Here is an 18,498-nt window from a genome sequence, read left to right on the forward strand (position 1 = left end):
ACTACTTGCTGTTTAAGGAAATTCTTACCTCATGTTGCTTTATGCCAATGCTATGAATCTGTGTTTTGCAATTTTAAACACAGCAAATTGAATCATTTCTTTCCCTTTACTGTTCGGTCCCCTCAAATCTCCCCTTAACATTCTGTAAGTATAAAATGCTCAATTTAACAAAATAGCTCATTCCACTCTAATTTTTCCCTAAGATCTTCACATCCTACCTCAGGTATTGAGTCCAAAACTGGACACTACTTTTTTGTCTGAAGCACTGTTTCATAAAGGTTAACCATAACTTTGCTTTTGCTTTCCATGAATACATCTTTAAAAGTCAGGATTCCAACTGTTTTTTGGCCATTTTGTTCTAGAATTATAGCAGGAGTATTTCTTCCCACAGTGTAAACGGCACTTGAGAAGGAGTAGAATTGTGGCAGCTGAGTGCTGTCTTTGTTCTCTGAGACTTCATCCCGGTTGTATTATGATGTTTTAGACCCTCTAGCCTTCATCAAAAGGAGCTACAATACACATCCCAAAAAAGTCTTCTAAAAATAATTGCCAGCCAAAAGCAGCAGTCCAACATAATTCCTTCCAACATTTTATTTCCCAATTGTGAGATAACCTTTTCCAGAGGGTCAGCCATCCACATACCTTCTTTACCAACAGATTGACCCTAATGCCAACTCATTGTTTGTCAACCCAGACAGAGCTCAAGAACTACTTTGACATAAAATAATTTTAAAACCTAATGCAGCTAGGTTAAAAAGGCATTTATTCAAGAAAGTTTAATCTTTTATTAAAAAAAACTTTTATTCACACACCATGTCAAAAACAGTTAATCTTTAATAAATTTTTTAATCTGTCAGAATACACTCTGAATAACCCTGCTGAGATAAATTTATCTTCTGAAATTCAGACAAGCATTTATAAAGAGGCCATAGTGAAGTCTCAAACTGAACTGTTCAAATTGCTAGAATAGTTTCAGTTTAGTTGTCACTGGCACCTGCAGCCTGTTTTGCTTTTAGTTTTAAGAAGTTAGGGATTCACATAACTTCAGATACTGTCAAACAGACTTTATCTGCTCTTCAGGAGCATTTACACTGACTCCATAAATTTGTACCTCCAACACTGTAGGTTAAGTCAAAATGGGGTTTGTTTGAACATGGCAGTGAGTTCAAATGACCATTCTGAGTTTGGGTTTCCCTCCCATTTGAGTCAAACTTGTCCTCTTTCTGCTATTAACAAAAATTAGATTAGTCAGAAATGAGTGGGCCCTTAGCACAATCTGGTAGCTCCACAGAGTTTCATCTCCATCGCTCACAATTCCTATAACTTCCTGACTGACTTCTCATTTTCTCTCCTCTGTGATTTTGTGTCATTCAAAACTTACTGTCTGTGTCCGTGCTCAAGTCCAGCTTATCCATCATCCTGTGCTGACCGTACTAGCCCAGTTCCTATGTGTACAGCATAGCAAATTAAAATTCTAAATAAAACCTCGCCCATCCCTCATCTTGCCCCACCACCACCAAATGGCCTTACCCTTCCTTTTCTTTAATTTCCTGACCCACAGCTGTCTGTGATCTCTGTCCCCATCTAATTCCTGTCTCTTGAGCATTCCTGATTTTAGTTGGTACACCATAAGTCTTTGGAACTCTCTTCCCCCAGAGAGTGATGGAAGTAGAGTCTCTGAGTGCTTTTCAGGTAGAGGAAGATGGATTGACCAAGGGAGTAGATGGGACTGTGGAGTTGATACCACAATCCAATCAGCCATAACTATATTGAGTAGCGGAACACAAACTGTTTTAGAAACTGAGTTTTCTACTCCAGTGACCTTGTTCACATAAGTTTTGGCGGTTTTACTTTGCCTAAAGTATGGAAATCTCCCCAGAACTTCTCTCTTTCTCTTCTAGGGTACTCTTTGCCCTTCACACTAACAGGAACGTATTGGTCTGGATTCTTGCTATCCCATTTTTGAAGGGCCTCCATTTTTCAACTGTCCCTTTACCTGTGAAGAGCATCTCCTAATCAACGTTTGAAAGTTCTTGCATAATACAGAGGAACCTCGATTATCCAAAGGACTTGGGTGGGGAGTATTTCGTTCAAATGATCGAATGCCGGAAAACATAGTTTAGCTGAGCATCAGAACCTTGCAATCTTGCGGATTATTCGATATTCAGATAATCAAATGCTGTCTAATAGAGGTTCCTCTGTACTGTCAAAATTACCATATTCCAATTTAGAACCGTAGCTTTTGGATCAGTTCTGTCTTTTCCCATAACTATCTTAAAATTAATAGGAATATGATTACGGCCCCAAAGCACACCTCTATTGACACCTCAGTCACTTGCCCTGCATTGTTTCCCAAGAGAAGGTCAAGTTTTGTTCCTTCTCTAGTAGGTACTTCCACATATTGAATAAGAAAATTTTCTTGTGCACACTTAACAAATTCTTCTCCATCCAAGCCCTTAACTGTACGGCAGTCCCAGTCTATGTTTCAAATCCCCTACCATTACAACCTTCTTATTCTTACAGATATTTGAGATCTCCTTATGTATTTTCTTCTCGATTTTCTGATGACTATTGGGTCGTACAGCCTTAGCAATTTCTTACTCTTTACTGCATGGTAAATGTAGTTTACATTGTCAGAAGAACACAACACAATTTAAGTTGTGCATGAAGCAAAATGATCAAGAATGTGCAGCTAATACATTTTTAGTCAGAAGCTTCTTATAATGACCCCTAAAAATCCGAATAACTCAACATCCATTAGTTGAAGCCTAGAAATGAATCTGTTGCAAGGTGAACAATTTCTACAGTTGTCAGGTCTAAAATATAATATTGCATGAAAAATTATTCATAATGAACATTTTCTGTTCAGGGATTGATAGTAATTTTTTAAATACTAGAAATTATCCAAGATTGTAATTTGGAAAAGTAAATTATACCTCCAGAAAGATGTTGAACATTTTTGAAACATGTCACTTACTTCTATCAATCAACATAAAAGGCAGCTTCTGTCATTCAAATCAGTCAAGCATTTCTTTGTTTCCATCTTATTTTCTGAAAGAAGATACCCCACAAGCCTCACTCCAATGAACATGAGTATGTCATTAGGTTGGCAATTTGAAATAATGTAAGCAGAGTTGATTAAAGCTATTTGTAATTTCAGAGTTTGCTTCACTGACCTCTCTGACCATTGACTTCAGGGTTTGAAAAGCCCTGTTTTACCACGATGCATGTGTATGGGTGATACTTGGATCCCACTGCTTGACAATGATCTAGCCATCAGAAATATTTATGAGGATAATGGAAAGAAATGCTTTGGCCATACACCAGAAGTCAAGTTTCTGATAAGGATATTTAACAAGGCACAGTTTTGGAGCAGAGAAAAGAAACATCTTGATCATTGATGGAACCTGCTTAAAAAAAAATGCGACCAGCCTCCTGACCTGAGGAACTGAATTAGAGATGACGGGATGGTAAATAAAGAGAAATTAAAATAAAGAATGCAAGGGTGCCTCATTTGTCAAAATGAAAGGTGTAGAGGTGGGGGTTTTTCCAGTAATATAATAGGCAATTTGAAAGTTGGCTGCTGGAAGTTCAAGGGAAGCCAAGGGGTTTTGTGAGGAAACCAGTCCAGAAAAGGGTGCTCCAACCTTGCGTGGAACCTTCTTTCAGCACTGTTCACAAATGCGTGGTCTACCCACAATGATTGACCCTCCAGGAACAATTCTCTGGCTGCTGTAGAAGCAGTCAAAATCCCTGAATGATATCAAGGTTTTGTCTTCAAGAAAATATTCTGTGCCCTTCCAGAGAAATGATACATCAGTTGCCCTACTAGGAAAAAGTGGGCTACCCAATCATTACCAAGTGTGAACAGCATGATCTTCCTACCAGAGAGCTTGATGAATGCAAAGGTTCTGGTAAAAAAAAGGTATTGAAGCTGCCATTGCTGTTATGAGAGTTCTGCTTATAGAGGGGAGGCCAGGATGCAAAACAATTACAGGAGGAAGTTCTTGGATTAGTACTTGACCATGTAGAGATCAGTTCCATGCCTAAATGAATAAGTAATAGCAATGAATCTGTCTTTCTAAAATCTCTAGACTCCAGTAGACAAAAAACAAGGATAATAGGTTTGCAGAATTTCAGTACTTCATCCCAGAGGTTAGCATGTATAACACAGATCTCTTGAATTATTAAGATGTAAATGCATGCTACTTTTTATATTCATTGTCTTTTCTGGAATAGATGTGTTTCTGTATGAATTTTCAAGAAGCATGGTTGCAAATATATTTGGGAATTAAAGAATAAGCATTTATCTTTCCTTTAAAATGTACAAGTAAAGCTTATAATTTGTCTGTTAGTGTGTGCAAGAGCACCAAGAGGCTAAAACATCATCTTTAAAAATATATCATCTTTGGTCAGCTGAAAGGTAGAAAAATGGGTACCATCCCTATCAGCAGTCCATAATAGCTTGAAAATGTTTCATTCTCATGGTCCATCTCAAGTTTATTTTAGAGATCATTGAACTCAATTTCTTTTGCAATTTTGGTAATCTATCCTAGGCAAATTTGTTCTAAACCTCAAGAGATTTTTAAATCACTTGCTACCTTGAACCTGTTAGGATTTATTCCAAAGGTATCAGCTTTCGAACTATGCAAATGTTTCTTGCCACAACTGAAATCTCAGTTTCTGACCAAATTCAAGACAGAATTCTGTTTTTTGTGGATTTTCCTGAAACCATACTGTTTAGTTAATGCAGTCTCTGACTTTATATCCAAAGCAGCAATAATTTAATACTTAGAAATGAAGTTCAGGTACGTGTGCTTTTTTTTTTGCTAATTCTATTCCCGCAAAAATGATAACTATTATGATACAAATTATAACAACTTCTCCCAACTATTCCTTACTGCAAGCTAAAGCAGTAGTGAATAAACAGTCTAACAATGTCAATCCTTGGTTGTTAAGCAGGTTGAAATACCACATTGTTTTAGTGGTTGTGTTATTAATTGGGACTGCATATTTAAGTAAATTGAATGAGTTATAATACTAAATGGCTATACTATGCAAATTCAAGATATATACAAACATACTAATTACAGACAGAATAGACACAGGTACAATATTATAAAAACAACCTGCGTATCAGTGGGCAACTTAGCATTATGTAAATTCAAATGTGAATATGTGGGTATAACCATACATGATATACAAGAGTTACATGTTCACCTTCTTGTGACTTGGATTGTGTAACACAATTACATGTCAGAGTAGTACTAAAAATTAGAAACTCAAAACAAAGCTTCATATTTCCAAAAATGGATTATAAAATACCTACGAGTAGGAGTGGCTGAGATACCTGGATACAGAGAGCAGTTAATGGCAGTTGATGCACAATTTCTTCTCGATTGTTCTTCCAGGTTAGGTATCTTCTGTTATATTTTAGTAAACTCAGGACGGTGTTTTATAACATTCATGTGATGTGTTTTGGGGTGCTGTACTATTTCAATGTGCTAGACAAATTCAGATTGTTCTTCTGATTGAATGCCTTTACTATTACAAAATAGAAAATTGCTGATTCCACATTGTTAATGCTACTGGCATAGATGTAGGCCATTCATTCCCCAGAGTCTGTTCTGTCATTTAATGAGATCATATTGAACACAAGAGTTCTGCCTGTCTACATGTTGTATGGTTTTTCAGATTTGAAACATGCAAGCTTTTATGTCACACTTTTACAAAAAATGAAAACTCATTACATTACTTGCTGATTTGTGCTAATCTCAAATTAATTTCTGGATTTGCTTAACAGTAACTAACTTTCTATGTAACTCAGCAAGATATAGGTAATTACACCTAATAGCCTTAAAGGATTAAATGCTGTTAAATGTTGCACTGCAAGTAAATATAACACCATTCTCCTTACAGAAATGCACCATATGGTTTTTATAGTCCTTTGGTCTATAACATAATTAGGATGAAAATACATCCCACTTGCATTTAAGATAGATATTACATTTTTTTCTAGTTTAAATCTTTTTGAACATCACTTAGAAAAGTACTAGAAAACATATTATGAGCTAAACCAAAATAGCTAGTAAAATGCTGAGATTTTATTTATGTGCAGTAAAACAGAAACAGTACTTCACAATGAAACTGGTAAAAATATATTTTTATACAAGCTGCATTGATTTTATATTTGAAATAATTGTACGTCTATAATGAAATTGCACTTCCTTTGCATCCCATAAGTTCAAAGAAAATCATTCTATTAATCTTAAATCATAAAGGTATAAAACAATAATCATGATAGAAACATCACAAAATAAAATATATTAGAAATATGTATAGAAAATGTAACAGGATGTCTACTGAGCATTTGCAATTTTCATTACCATATCTTTCCAAGGTAATCATACCTCCAAGAGGCAAACAATCAAGCATGTTAAAATATTTTCTATAGTATTCTATATTACTAGCTTTTCTAGACTTGCTTGGTAAACCATCATTGTGGCAGATAGATAATTTACTGTAACTAAGCTAAATGGTAAGTGATTTTTCTCATAAATGTGAGATCAGAATTCAACATTTCCACTTGCCATGTAAAAAAGTATTTCTTACATTTAATGGAATTGTTTTATTTGCTGACACTTTCACAACACTTTCATCAACTGGAAGACCAGATAAACTGATGTAATCATTATAACAAATTCAACGTAGATCTGTTACACATTCTTAGTTGTGTCATATAATGTTTTCCATCTCTTCAGGGAGCCGGTTTGCTTGCACTTAGTATCAGTTCTAATAAAATGCTTCTGGAGCAGGAGAAGAATCTAGAAAAAATAGCAAAAGGAAGACATAGGTGATGAGACCCTAAGCTTAAAATATTAAATGTTTCTTATATACTGTATATTTCTACCTGTATCAACTTTTTCCTATAGAAACCACAGAAATTTACCATTAGATTCAAGACACCTGCACTGGCTTTCTGATAGAACAATTCAAAACTAACCTCTCTGGCCTGCACCCATATCATTGCTTTGAAATATTCTCTGCTTCAAAAATAACACTTTATCCTTCAAAGATAGAATGATCTTTGCATTAAGCATTCCCGGTCACAAAAATTTCCATTTTGTCAATCATAACCTGTTGAACTTACTATCTGTCAACCACTGTCCTCATTTATTTAACTAGAATTTTAAATTTTACTGCTTAGCATAGACTCAGGTTGAGGAAAATTTTTTCTTTATTCACCATCATAACAATTCATCATTTTGAAAACCTGTAAAACTTTTCTTTTGGCTTGTTTTCTCCAATATAAATAGTTCTGGGAACTCAAGCCCCTTATCATTACTTTCAGCAGAGATAATTAAAATCAGATACAGACAACAACCAAAATGATTAATTCTGTGCAAGTTTCATAAATAGAGGACTACAATATAATGGATGGAAGTTACATTGGAGGTATACAATAACCTCATTAGACCACAATTGGAGTATTGAGAGCAGTTCGAGGCACGACACCTTAGGTAAGACACATTGCCTTGGAAGGACTGTAAAAGAATTCCAAGATTCAAATCATAAAGAATAATTAGAAACTTATTTTTCTAATAATTTCAGAAACTAATAATTTCAGAAACTTAGAAGCTTAAAGATGATTTGAACGAAGATTTCAAAATATTAAGGAAATTTTTAAAAAATCTTAGAGTGGTTGTGGAGTCTAGTACAAAGAAGCACAATGTAAAAATTAATCAGATCTTCCAAAAGCGAAGTTAGGAAACATTTCTACATAAACATGGCATAGAAGTTCAGACTACTGTTTTGCAAGCTGCTAGGTCAATGGTTAATTTTGAATGTGATTGATAAATTGTATTAAGGAATGTGAAGAGATCTTGTGGTCCAGTGGTAATGTCCTTACCCCTAACCTAGGGGGGGCTGGATTTAAGTCCCACATGCTCCAGACTGTATAATCACATCATTGAACAGGTTAATTAGAAGTATATATCAAGGCAGGTATATGGTCACAGATTAGTCATGATCTCAGTAAATGGCCGAGTAGGCTGAGGAGCTAAATGGCCTATTCCTGTTTCTATAGCTCAAATACTTTCCACTGAATGGTCTTGATTACTTTAAAGACATTTTTATAATAAGGTACCTCCAAACTGATCACAATGTATTTTAGCAATGTTATCAACCAATGTTTTGCATGAATTTTTCATTGCTCCTTCTATCTCATACTCTGTAACTATAGTTGTAAAGTTCAAAATGTTAATGATCAGTTATACACTATACCTGTCTTTTCAGGGAATTATACATTTGAAGCCAATTGTATCAATGAGTATTCGGTACACTCATTCCTCATTTTAAAAAATTCTTTATGACCTGATTTCTGTATGTTAATTTCATCCAACAATTGTACCATATCATTCTTGATTTAATCTACAGGTTAATTTCAACTATTGCTTGCAATGGAAATTATATATTTAATATTTCTACAACATCCTCATTCTCAACAATTAAACTTTCTGTTTGAGTAGCCCTAACCTTAAGTAGTTAGTTTCCTATATACTTAAAAAATTATCTATTTCCTTCTATGTTATCTGTGCATGTGTTTCCGTACATCCTTTTAACCTGGTAAATTCCCTTTTTAATCTTCCTACTTCATTCTTCATTTTATTTGCAATTTTAAATATTGTTAATCTTAGTTTTATGACATTTTAAACTTTTTCAGGTCAGTTTCTGGACCATTTTATCAATAGTAAAGTCATTTATTTAATTTTCATAGCATAATGGATAATTGTGATATCAAATGTTAAAACAAAGACTAAAATGCCCAGGATACAATATAGTAATTATTGTAACTGAGTAGCTTTGATGCCAAATAGGAATATATTCATTTTGTATTCAACTTAATGCAAATCAGTCAACCTGTCTGGTTCAGATATCTTTTTGTCTCAGTTGACATTTGACCTTTTCTAGATAAAAACAATGACTGCAGATGCTGGAAACCAGATTCTGGAGTAAAGGGGTGCTGGACAAGCACAGCAGTTCAGGCAGCATCCAAGGAGCAGGAAAATCCGACGTTTCGGGCAAAAACCCTTTATCAGGAATACAGGCAGAGTGCCTGAAGGGTGGAGCGATAAATGAGAGGAGGGTGGATGTGGGGAGAAAGTAGCATAGAGTACAGTAGGTGAGTGGGGGTGGGGATGAAGGTGATAGGTCAGGGAGGAGGGTGGGGGAAGGTAGCAAAGAGTACAATGGGTGGATGGGGGTGGGATGAAGGTGTTAGGTCAGAGAGGAAGGTGGAGTGGATAGGTGGAAAAGAAGATAGGCCAGTAGGACAGGTCATGGGGACGGTGCTGAGCTGGATGTTTGGAACTGGGGTGAGGTGGGGGAAGGGGAAATGAGGAAACTGTTGAAGTCCACATTGATGCCCTGGGGTTGAAGTGTTCTGAGCCGGAAGATGAGGCATTCTTCCTCCAGGCATCGGGTGATGAGGGAGCGGCGGTGAAGGAGGCCCAGGACCTCCATGTCCTTGGCTGAGTGGGAGGGGGAGTTGAAATGTTGGACCACAGGGCGGTGTGGTTGATTGGTGCGGGTGTCCCAGAGATGTTCCCGAAAGCATTCTACTAGGAGGCATCCAGTCTCCCCAATGTAGAGGAGACCGCATCGGGAGCAACGGATACAATAAATGATATTGGTGGATGTGGAAGGCTCCTTTAGGTCCTCAGATGGAGGTGAAGGAGGAAGTGCAGGCACAGGTTTTGCAATTCCTGTGGTGGCAGGGGAAGGTGCCAGGACGGAGAGTGGGTTGTAGGGGGGAGGGTGGACCTGACCAGGTAGTCACAGAGGGAACGGTCTTTGCGGAAGGCAGAAAGGAGTGGGGAGAGAAATATATCCCTGGTGGTGGGGTCTGTTTGGAGGTGGTGGAAATGTCAGCGGATGATTTGGTTTATGCGAAGGTTGGTAGGGTGAAAAGTGAGCATCAGAGGGGGTTCTGTCCTTGTTACAGTTGGAGGGGTGGGGTCTGAGGGCGGAGGTGCGGGATGTGGACGAGATGTGTTGGAGGGCATCTTTAACCACGTGGGAAGGGAAATTGCGGTCTCTAAAGAAGGAGGCCATCTGGTGTGTTCTGTGGTGGAACTGGTCCTCCTGGAAGCAGATACGCCAGAGGCGAAGGAATTGAGAATACAGGAAGGCATTTTTGCAGGAGGTGTAATCCAGGTAGCCGTGGGAGTCGGTAGGTTTGTAAAAAATGTCAGTATCAAGTCGGTCGTCATTAATGGAGATGGAGAGGTCCAGGAAGGGGAGGGAGGTGTCAGAGATGGTCCAGGTAAATTTAAGGTCAGGATGGAATGTGTTGGTGAAGTTGATGAATTGCTCAAACTCCTCGCAGAAGCACGAGGTGGTGCCAATGCAGTCATCAATGTAGCGGAGGAAGAGATGGGGAGTGGTGCCGGTGTAACTACGGAAGATGGACTGTTCTACGTAGCCAACAAAAAGACAGGCATAGCTTGTTTGACCTTTTCCAGTCCAATGCTTATTAACCTTTTCTAATTTTACAATTAATACAATCAATGTATGATCACTATTTACCTATTGTTCTATTCACATTAATTATTTGTGTCACCTTATTTCCCAGAATTAAAACAGGCAATTTTTTTTTATTGCTGGATTATAAACATCCGAATTTAGGAATCAGGCATGGATTCCGTAGATTTGGACCCCACATCTGCTTTTACCTTTGTCACTGATGATGGATAGAGGTAATGTTTTCATCCATGTTAGCCTAGTAACAAAATAGATACCTGAGAATCTAATTGACAAATTTCAATGTAACAAGATCCAAAGAACTGTTCCATTTTTGGTGAGGATGGAGATCCAGTTTAATGCAAGTTTTTAAAAAGGATCAGTTTACTTTGATAATGTGATCTGATTTTTTTTTGTAAAGTGGTGGATTGTTTTATTTCGAATGTTAATGATGGTCTCACTGTGATGTGTCAAAATGTAAGCAGAATTTTCATAACAGGTTATTGGAGGTGATTAGCATGAAGCATTCCCAGTGAGCTAGATGTTTTTGATAAAATATTTTTTTCATTTTTGCAGAGCATCAAATGGTGAAGAAACAACCTAAAGGAAAAGCTGCATAATTGTATTAAGATTATAAATTTTACTGCCACTTTTTATGCAACAATAAAATCAGCCAGAATTGTGATAGAGGTGCGTGCTGCACTATGTATCCTCCTTACTTTTTTAATGTTCCATTTATGGAATGTGCAAGTCGTTGGCAAGACCAGCACTTTTTCCCATCCCTTACTGTCTTGAGAAAATGGTGTTGAGCCACCTTCTTGAATCATTGCAATCTGTGTGGTGTAGTGCATGCTGAGTGCTGTTAAGTAGGATTGATCCAAGATTTTGGCCCAAAAACAAGGAGCAAATGGCAACATACAGAGAAACCTTGATTATCCGAATGACACGGGTGGGGAGTATTTTGTTCAGATAATCAAATGCTTGGATAATCAAATGCCAGATAACACAGTTTATCCAGCAACGGGACCTTGCGATCCTGTTTGGATAATCTGAAACTTGGACATTTGAATGCTGGATAATTGAGGTTCTTCTGTAGTTTAAAATCAGGATGGTTTGCGACTTGGTGAAAATTTGCAGGTGATGACACTCCCATGTGTTTGTTTCTCTTGTCCTTTGAGGTGGTAGAAGCCCAGGGTTGGAAAGTGCTGGTGAATATGTTATCAAGGTCAGGAGTGCTTATTCCTGACATTTAGTGGTAAACGTGTAACCATTGAAATGGCCACTGAAAATAGTTAAAACATTGCACTCGTAATTGTTACAATCAAACCAATTTTACTTGTACAAATGTTATATGGAAAGGATAATTGGGGGAATCTCTTTTCATTCTTGCTGTGACATTGAAACAATCAGAATTAATATAATAAATTTATGAAAATCACAGAACAGATTAAATTATTTTCATAGCAGAGAGCAAACATATAAATTGTGACAAACAAGTAATTGACGATTTACATTCTTCATATACGGTGTATGTCTACCATGTAAATTTAGCAAATGCATTAAACACAAAATGCACTACAGTTTAGGAAGTTGGATTGGCAACTGACTGCTTCTAAATTGATAGATATGAAGAAGATATTGAGCTGAAAATAATCTGGAATTGACAATACAACATCAGTACAATGGCTCAGATTGTCTATTTCCTTCTCTAATTCTCCACTTCTTTAACTTTTCTAGCAATGCAAGCTTAGGAAATCTATTGGTTCTGGAAAGTATCTCAGCCCAATAACAATGTACAATTTCCCAAATCAAACAATTACTTGCGGACTGGTATATGGACTTCAATAAAATCCAGCTTGTAAAATTTGGAAATAGTGAATCACAACTGAATTAACTGCTGGTAATCCTGTAATTGTTGTGGATTTGATTTATATAATTCTGACAAACATTAAATGGCAATTAAAAACCAGAAATACAAAATTGATTTCTGCTGTCCTCACAAATAAAAAATATCATTTTTGCTCTACATAATTTGCTCTAAAATTTTATTGTGCAGTCAAATGGCACTTTGGTCTTGAATGTGGCATGAATACTTAGATCCAAATTTTGATCTTTTAAAATTTTGCCATGGAATGTGGGTATTAAAAAGGGAGGAATTCAAGTTAGTAGACGGTGTCAATCAAGAGGGCTTCTTTGTTCTAAGTGGTGTCAAGTTTCTTCAGCATCAATGGAGCTGCACTCATCAAGGCTAGTGAGCAGAACTGTACCACCCTCTTAACTTGTGCCTTAAACGAATATATGAATCATGAGCAAGAGTAGGCCACTCAGCCCTTCAAGCCTGTCCTGCCATTCAATAAGATCCTGGCCAACCTGATTTTAACCTCAACTCTGCATTCCTCATCAAGAATCTATCCACCTCTGCCTTAAAAATACTTAAAGATTCTGCATCAACTGCCTTTTGAAAAAGTGAATTTGAAAGACCCACAACTCTTTCCTCTGCTCTGTTTTAGATGGACACCCCCTTACTTTTAAAGTACGGCACTGGGCGGCACAGTGGCTCAGTGGTTAGCACTGCTGCCTCGCAGCACCAGGGTCCCAGGTTCAATTTCTGCCTCGGGCGACTGTCTGTGTGGAGTTTGCATGTTCACCTCATGTCTGCGTGGGTTTATTTCTTTAGGAGATTACAGGGTGACCTGGACAGGTTAGGTGAGTGGGCAGATGCATGGCAAATGCAGTTTAATGTGGATAAATGTATGGTTATCCACTTTGGTGGCAAGAACAGGAAGGCAGATTACTACCTTAATGGAATCAATTTAGGTAAAGGGGCAGTACAGAGAGATCTGGGTGTTCTTGTACACCAGTCAATGAAGGCAACCATGCAGGTACAGCAGGTAGTGAAGAAGGCTAATAGCATGCTGGCCTTCATAACAAGAGGAATTGAGTATAGAAGCAAAGAGGTGCTTCTGCAGCTGTACAGGGCCCTGGTGAGACCACACCAGGAGTACTGTGTGCAGTTCTGGTCTCCAAATTTGAGGAAAGAGATTCTGGCTATTGAGGGAGTGCAGCATAGGTTCACGAGGTCAATTCCTGGAATAGCGGGATTACCTTACACTGAAAGACTGAAGCAACTGGGCTTGTATACCCTTGAGTTTAGAAGATTGAGAGGGGATCTGATTGAGACATATAAGATTATGAAAGGATTGGACACTCTGGCAGCAGGAAACATGTTTCCGCTGATGGGTGAGTGCCGAACCAGAGGACACAGCTTAAAAATACTGGGCAGACCATTTAGGACAGAGATGAGCAGAAACTTCTTCACCCAGAGAGTGGTGGCTGTGTGGAATGCTCTGCCCCAGAGGGCAGTGGAGGCCCAGTCTCTGGATTTATTTAAGAAAGAGTTGGATAGAGCTCTCAAAGATTGTGGAATCAAGGGTTATGGAGATAAGGCAGGAAGAAGATACTGATTAGGAATGATCAGCCATGATCATATTGAATGGCAGTGCAGGCTCGAAGGGCTGAATGGCCTGCTCCTGCACCTATTGTCTATTGTCTATTGTCTAAACCATGACCTCTAGTTCTAGATTCTCCCGTAAGAGGAAACATCCTTTTAACATGCACCTAGTTAATTCCCCTTGAACCTCCTGTTTCAATTACTCACCTCTGATTCTTCGAAACTCCGATGGACACAGGCTACCCTGTCTAGTCTTTCCTTAATGGGAAATACGCTCATTCCAGGTATTTATTTAGTAAACATTGTCTAAAAAACTTACAGCATATAACATCCTTCTGTAACTACAGTGAGCAGTACTGCAAATGTGGTCTCACCGATGCCCTGTATAACTGAAGCATAACAACCTGACTCTTAAATTCAATTCCCTTCACAATAAACCATCATATTGTATTAGCTTTCCTGATTACTTGCTCTACCTGCAGATGAACATTTTGTGATTTATGCACTTGTAGATGATGGACAGGTATTGGGAAGACAGAAGGTGAGTTAATTGCCACAGACTTCTTAGCCTATGACCTCCTCTTGTAACTAGAGTATTTAAATGGCTGAACCAATTCAAATTCTGATTAATGGTAACCCCCAGGATGTTGATAGTTGGAAATTCAGCAATAGTAAGGCCATTGAATGTTAAGCGAAGAAGATTAGTTTCTCCCTTGTTGGAAATGGGCTTTGGTATCTGTTTGGCATGAATGTTACTCTTCACTTACAGCCTGAGCCTGGATATTGTCCAGGTCTTCTGTATTTGTACATGGTGTGCCTCAATATCTGAGGAGTAGCGAATGGTGCTGAACATTGTGCAATGATCAGTGAACATTCCCACTTCTGACCTTATGATGAAGGGAGGATAACTGATGAAGCAGCTGAAGATGTTACCCTGAGGAATTCCTGAAGTAATGTAGGAGAACTGAGAAATTTAGTCTCCAGTAAATACAAGCATCTTTCATTTTACTAGGTATGACTCCAACCAGTGGAGGGTTTTCCCCCAAATACCCATTGACTTCAATGTTTCCAAAGCTCCTTGATGGTCCTTCGTCAAATACCTCCCTGATGTCAAGGGTAGTCCATCTACAAAATACTGTGCAAAAGTTCAACAAAGCTCCTGAGATAGCACCTTCCAAATCCATGACACATACCATTTAGAAGGATATGGCAGCAAATACATAGTAACACCACCACCTGCAAGATCCCACAATTCCCTTCCAAATGACATTGTGGAGTAGGGACACCAAGTGGACTGCAGTAGTTGAAAGAGGCAGCTAACAACCACCTTCTCAATGGCAACTAGGGATATGCAATAAATGCTGGCCCAGACACCAATACCCACATCCCATGAAGAAATAACAAATTCTCAGTTCACGTCTGGACCAAGAATGTAATGAGGGCCATTGCAGAACCCAAATTGATTGTCAGTCAGCAGTGATTCCCTTGTAAGTGCATTTTTTTTAGAATTATCAACAACACTTCTTGTTTTGTGGACAGGAAATGCGTGGGCAGTTTGCCATATTGGCAGATTGATTTCAGTGCTGTAGTTGAGTGGAATACCATGGCAAGTAGTGGACTAGTTCTGGAGCAAGCTTACAATATTATTGCTGGGATGTTGTTAAGGCCTTTTGCTTTTGTACATCCAGGACCAACAACCATTTCTTGATATCATGTGGAATGAATCGAACTGGCTGAAAAATAGCATCTGTGATGCTGGGGACCTCAGGAGGAGGCTGAGATGGATCATCAATTCAGTGCTTCTGCTTGAATACATATTATGTAGGTTTCCTATATACGTAACAAAAATCAGATACAAATTAAATATGTAGAAAAAGTGTGTGTATGAAGGTTACTCATTTATATATTTTATAAAATAGTAGATCAGAGGAAATGGTAGATGCAGGTACAATACAACCTTTAAAAGACATTTGGACAGGTACATGAATAGGAATTTTATGGACAAAACACAGACAAGTGGGACCAGTTTAGTTTGAGAAACCTGGTTCGGCATTGACGAGCTGGATCAAAGGGATTGTTTCTGTGATGTATAACTCTGTGACTCTATGAGCTCTATCTGCAAAGTATGAGATAAATTTGTATAGTGCCATGCAATAAAAGTGGAATTTGACAATCCAATCACCACGCGTTAGATAGTACAGCATCTACTGCCTTACAATAAAAATTTCCAGATAGATCTGCTTGTTGTGATATGGTAGTCTTACTTCCAAACCTTTACTATCACTTAACTTTACAGTTAGAAAGCTTACCTTGCAAGAAATTAACTTTGAGGGTTTCACTTTCACCAGCAGAATTTAAAGCTACAATTTCAATTGTATCTTTCTGTACATTTGGAGCTTCACAAGAGGGTGTTGATGTTGTACATATCTCACTCCTTTCTGAATTAGAAACTGCATATACAATATATTGTGTAGCGTAAACTGACTCTGTCCATGAGATGAATAGTGTATCATTTTCCAAAGAAGCAATAGGATTGTTTGGAGAGCAAGGAACTGAAACAAACAAACAAAAAAATCACTTTATAAATCGCTGTATATAATACAAACTAAAGAAGTCAAGATGTGATCTCATACATGTTGTTTATATCCAGTAATTGACTTACTGGCTGATTTTTTGGACAATCCTGTGTCGTGAAGTGATATTTAGCAAGTTAGAACTGATAATAACTTAGAGTTTCATGACACTTTGTTAACTTAGGGAAGATTATTACTGTTTACCCAATATAAAACATGTCACGATAATGGCTTGATCTGTGCATGATATTCTTTCTGTGTAAACATCTAATATTCCAGTGAACAAAATCAGTTGATACAGTTTATGGCTTAATGATTGGAAAATGTGACTGAAGGTGATCGGGATTGGTAATTAAATATACATTTTCAGGACAATTAAGGAAGGAGAAAGGGCAGTGTGTTATTAATATAACAAAGAATCACAGCATTAGAATGCTTGGAATGAAATTGAGAAGTGGTCCAACTATAATCCTTTTGGATTGGACTATTGAATTGGCAAAGGAAACTGGGAATCTAACAGAGTGAAGAACATATTTTGGGAAGAAGAACAAGTAATGGATAAACACACTTGAAGGTTAAAGAAACCTTGGAATGGAAATAAATAATTTTGGAAGTGCAAATATATTTGATAAAACTATAAAAAAAATTAATAGAATTTTATGAAAAGGGTGTAAAACATAACAAGAAAGTTATGACAGTTCTGCAGGATCATGGTTATTATATGTAGCACAGTTCTGAAAGGACTTTAAAGCCATGGAGAATATAGAATGCATTGTCCGAGTATGATTCCCACGATGAAGAACAATAGTTACAAGGAGCAGATGACATTTTGTCCACTGGAGCAAAGAAAGCTAAGAGAAGATTTAATAGAAATGTGAAAGGTAAAAAAATGAGAAAGACTTCTTCTGTTTCTGACTGGAAAGCCTGTGAAGACTAATCATGGTTAAATTCCTTGCTACAGAAAATACATGAGACAGAGACTAATCCATCATGTGATGAAAGTGAAAATAAATATTGGAAGCAGAGGAACGTTGTAGACACAAAGCATGATCGAAGGATTGGTGTTATAATTTGGCATGCTCTGGCAGGGATGCCTAAGAATAGGGGAATTAGGGAACAGATGATGGTTGTACATTAATTAAATGATGATTGGGTGAAGACTGAGCATTGACAAGTAGTCAGTGTGTTAAAGTGTTGTGATGTGAGAATTGGAATCCTCAACGAATTTTGTATGTTTTAATAAGGTTGCTTCCCATTTTTCTTTATTCCAATGAGTGCAGGCCCAATCTACTGAATTTCTCCTGATAAGACAGTCCCTTCATACCTGGTATTAGCTGAATAGAAAAGTATATACTTGGACTCTATTTAATCAACATTTTAAAATTGGAGGCAGAGGATGGTCAGCAAGTCAAAGATTGAAAACTAAGCATTTTCTGTTAAACCTAAAGGTTTCTCACTGAATGGTGGAACAGACTCGATGGGCTGAATGGTCTACTTTTGCTCCTATGGTGAAAGTGAGAATTACAGATGCTGGAGATTAGAGTCGAAAGTGTGTTGCTAGAAAAGCACAGCAGGTCAGGCAGCATCTGAGGAGCAGGAAAATTGACATTTCGGGCAAAAGCCCTTCATCAGGAATTAAACACTAGAATTGCTTCTATGTCTAATGAAGAGATATGCGATCATATATATCATTTTCTGAGTTTCCTTTTTAAAATAGTGACATAAGAGGTTGGTGACTTTTGTGAAAAGTTTATAAAATAAACTAGGTCAGACTGTCTTTGCTTAGCAATGACCTAATCCAGTATGTATCAGAGAACAGGAAACTCCTGGAATGTCAATGGAAGATTGTTCATACTGTGTTGCTTATGACAGAGTGGTGTCAACATTGAAGACCATTAGCTTGCTTTTGGTTCAGGATAACAAGAATTAATTTTAATTTAGGAATTGGAGAGC

At 37.6% G+C, this 18,498-nt stretch overlaps 1 protein-coding gene across 3 annotated transcripts in view; it reads right to left on the bottom strand.

Annotated features, from left to right (window-relative positions):
- Positions 1 to 6,687: 6,687 nt before the first annotated feature.
- The window catches only part of fndc7rs1 (fibronectin type III domain containing 7, related sequence 1), a 136,020-nt gene continuing 124,209 nt past the window's right edge, over positions 6,688 to 18,498 (bottom strand). For all 3 annotated transcript variants that reach the window (XM_087990794.1, XM_043700160.2, XM_087990793.1), the window contains 2 exons: positions 16,282 to 16,524; positions 6,688 to 6,824 (listed from right to left, as the gene is read on the bottom strand). In XM_087990794.1, coding sequence (XP_087846920.1) covers positions 6,793 to 6,824; positions 16,282 to 16,524 — 275 coding nt within the window. In that variant the 3' untranslated portion in view covers positions 6,688 to 6,792. The remainder of the gene's footprint in view (positions 6,825 to 16,281; positions 16,525 to 18,498) is intronic.

Source organism: Chiloscyllium plagiosum, unplaced genomic scaffold (genome assembly GCF_037043375.1).
Source record: "Chiloscyllium plagiosum isolate Xiang-an unplaced genomic scaffold, Cpla_swu_hap1 HiC_scaffold_9, whole genome shotgun sequence".
Lineage (NCBI taxonomy): Eukaryota > Metazoa > Chordata > Chondrichthyes > Orectolobiformes > Hemiscylliidae > Chiloscyllium > Chiloscyllium plagiosum.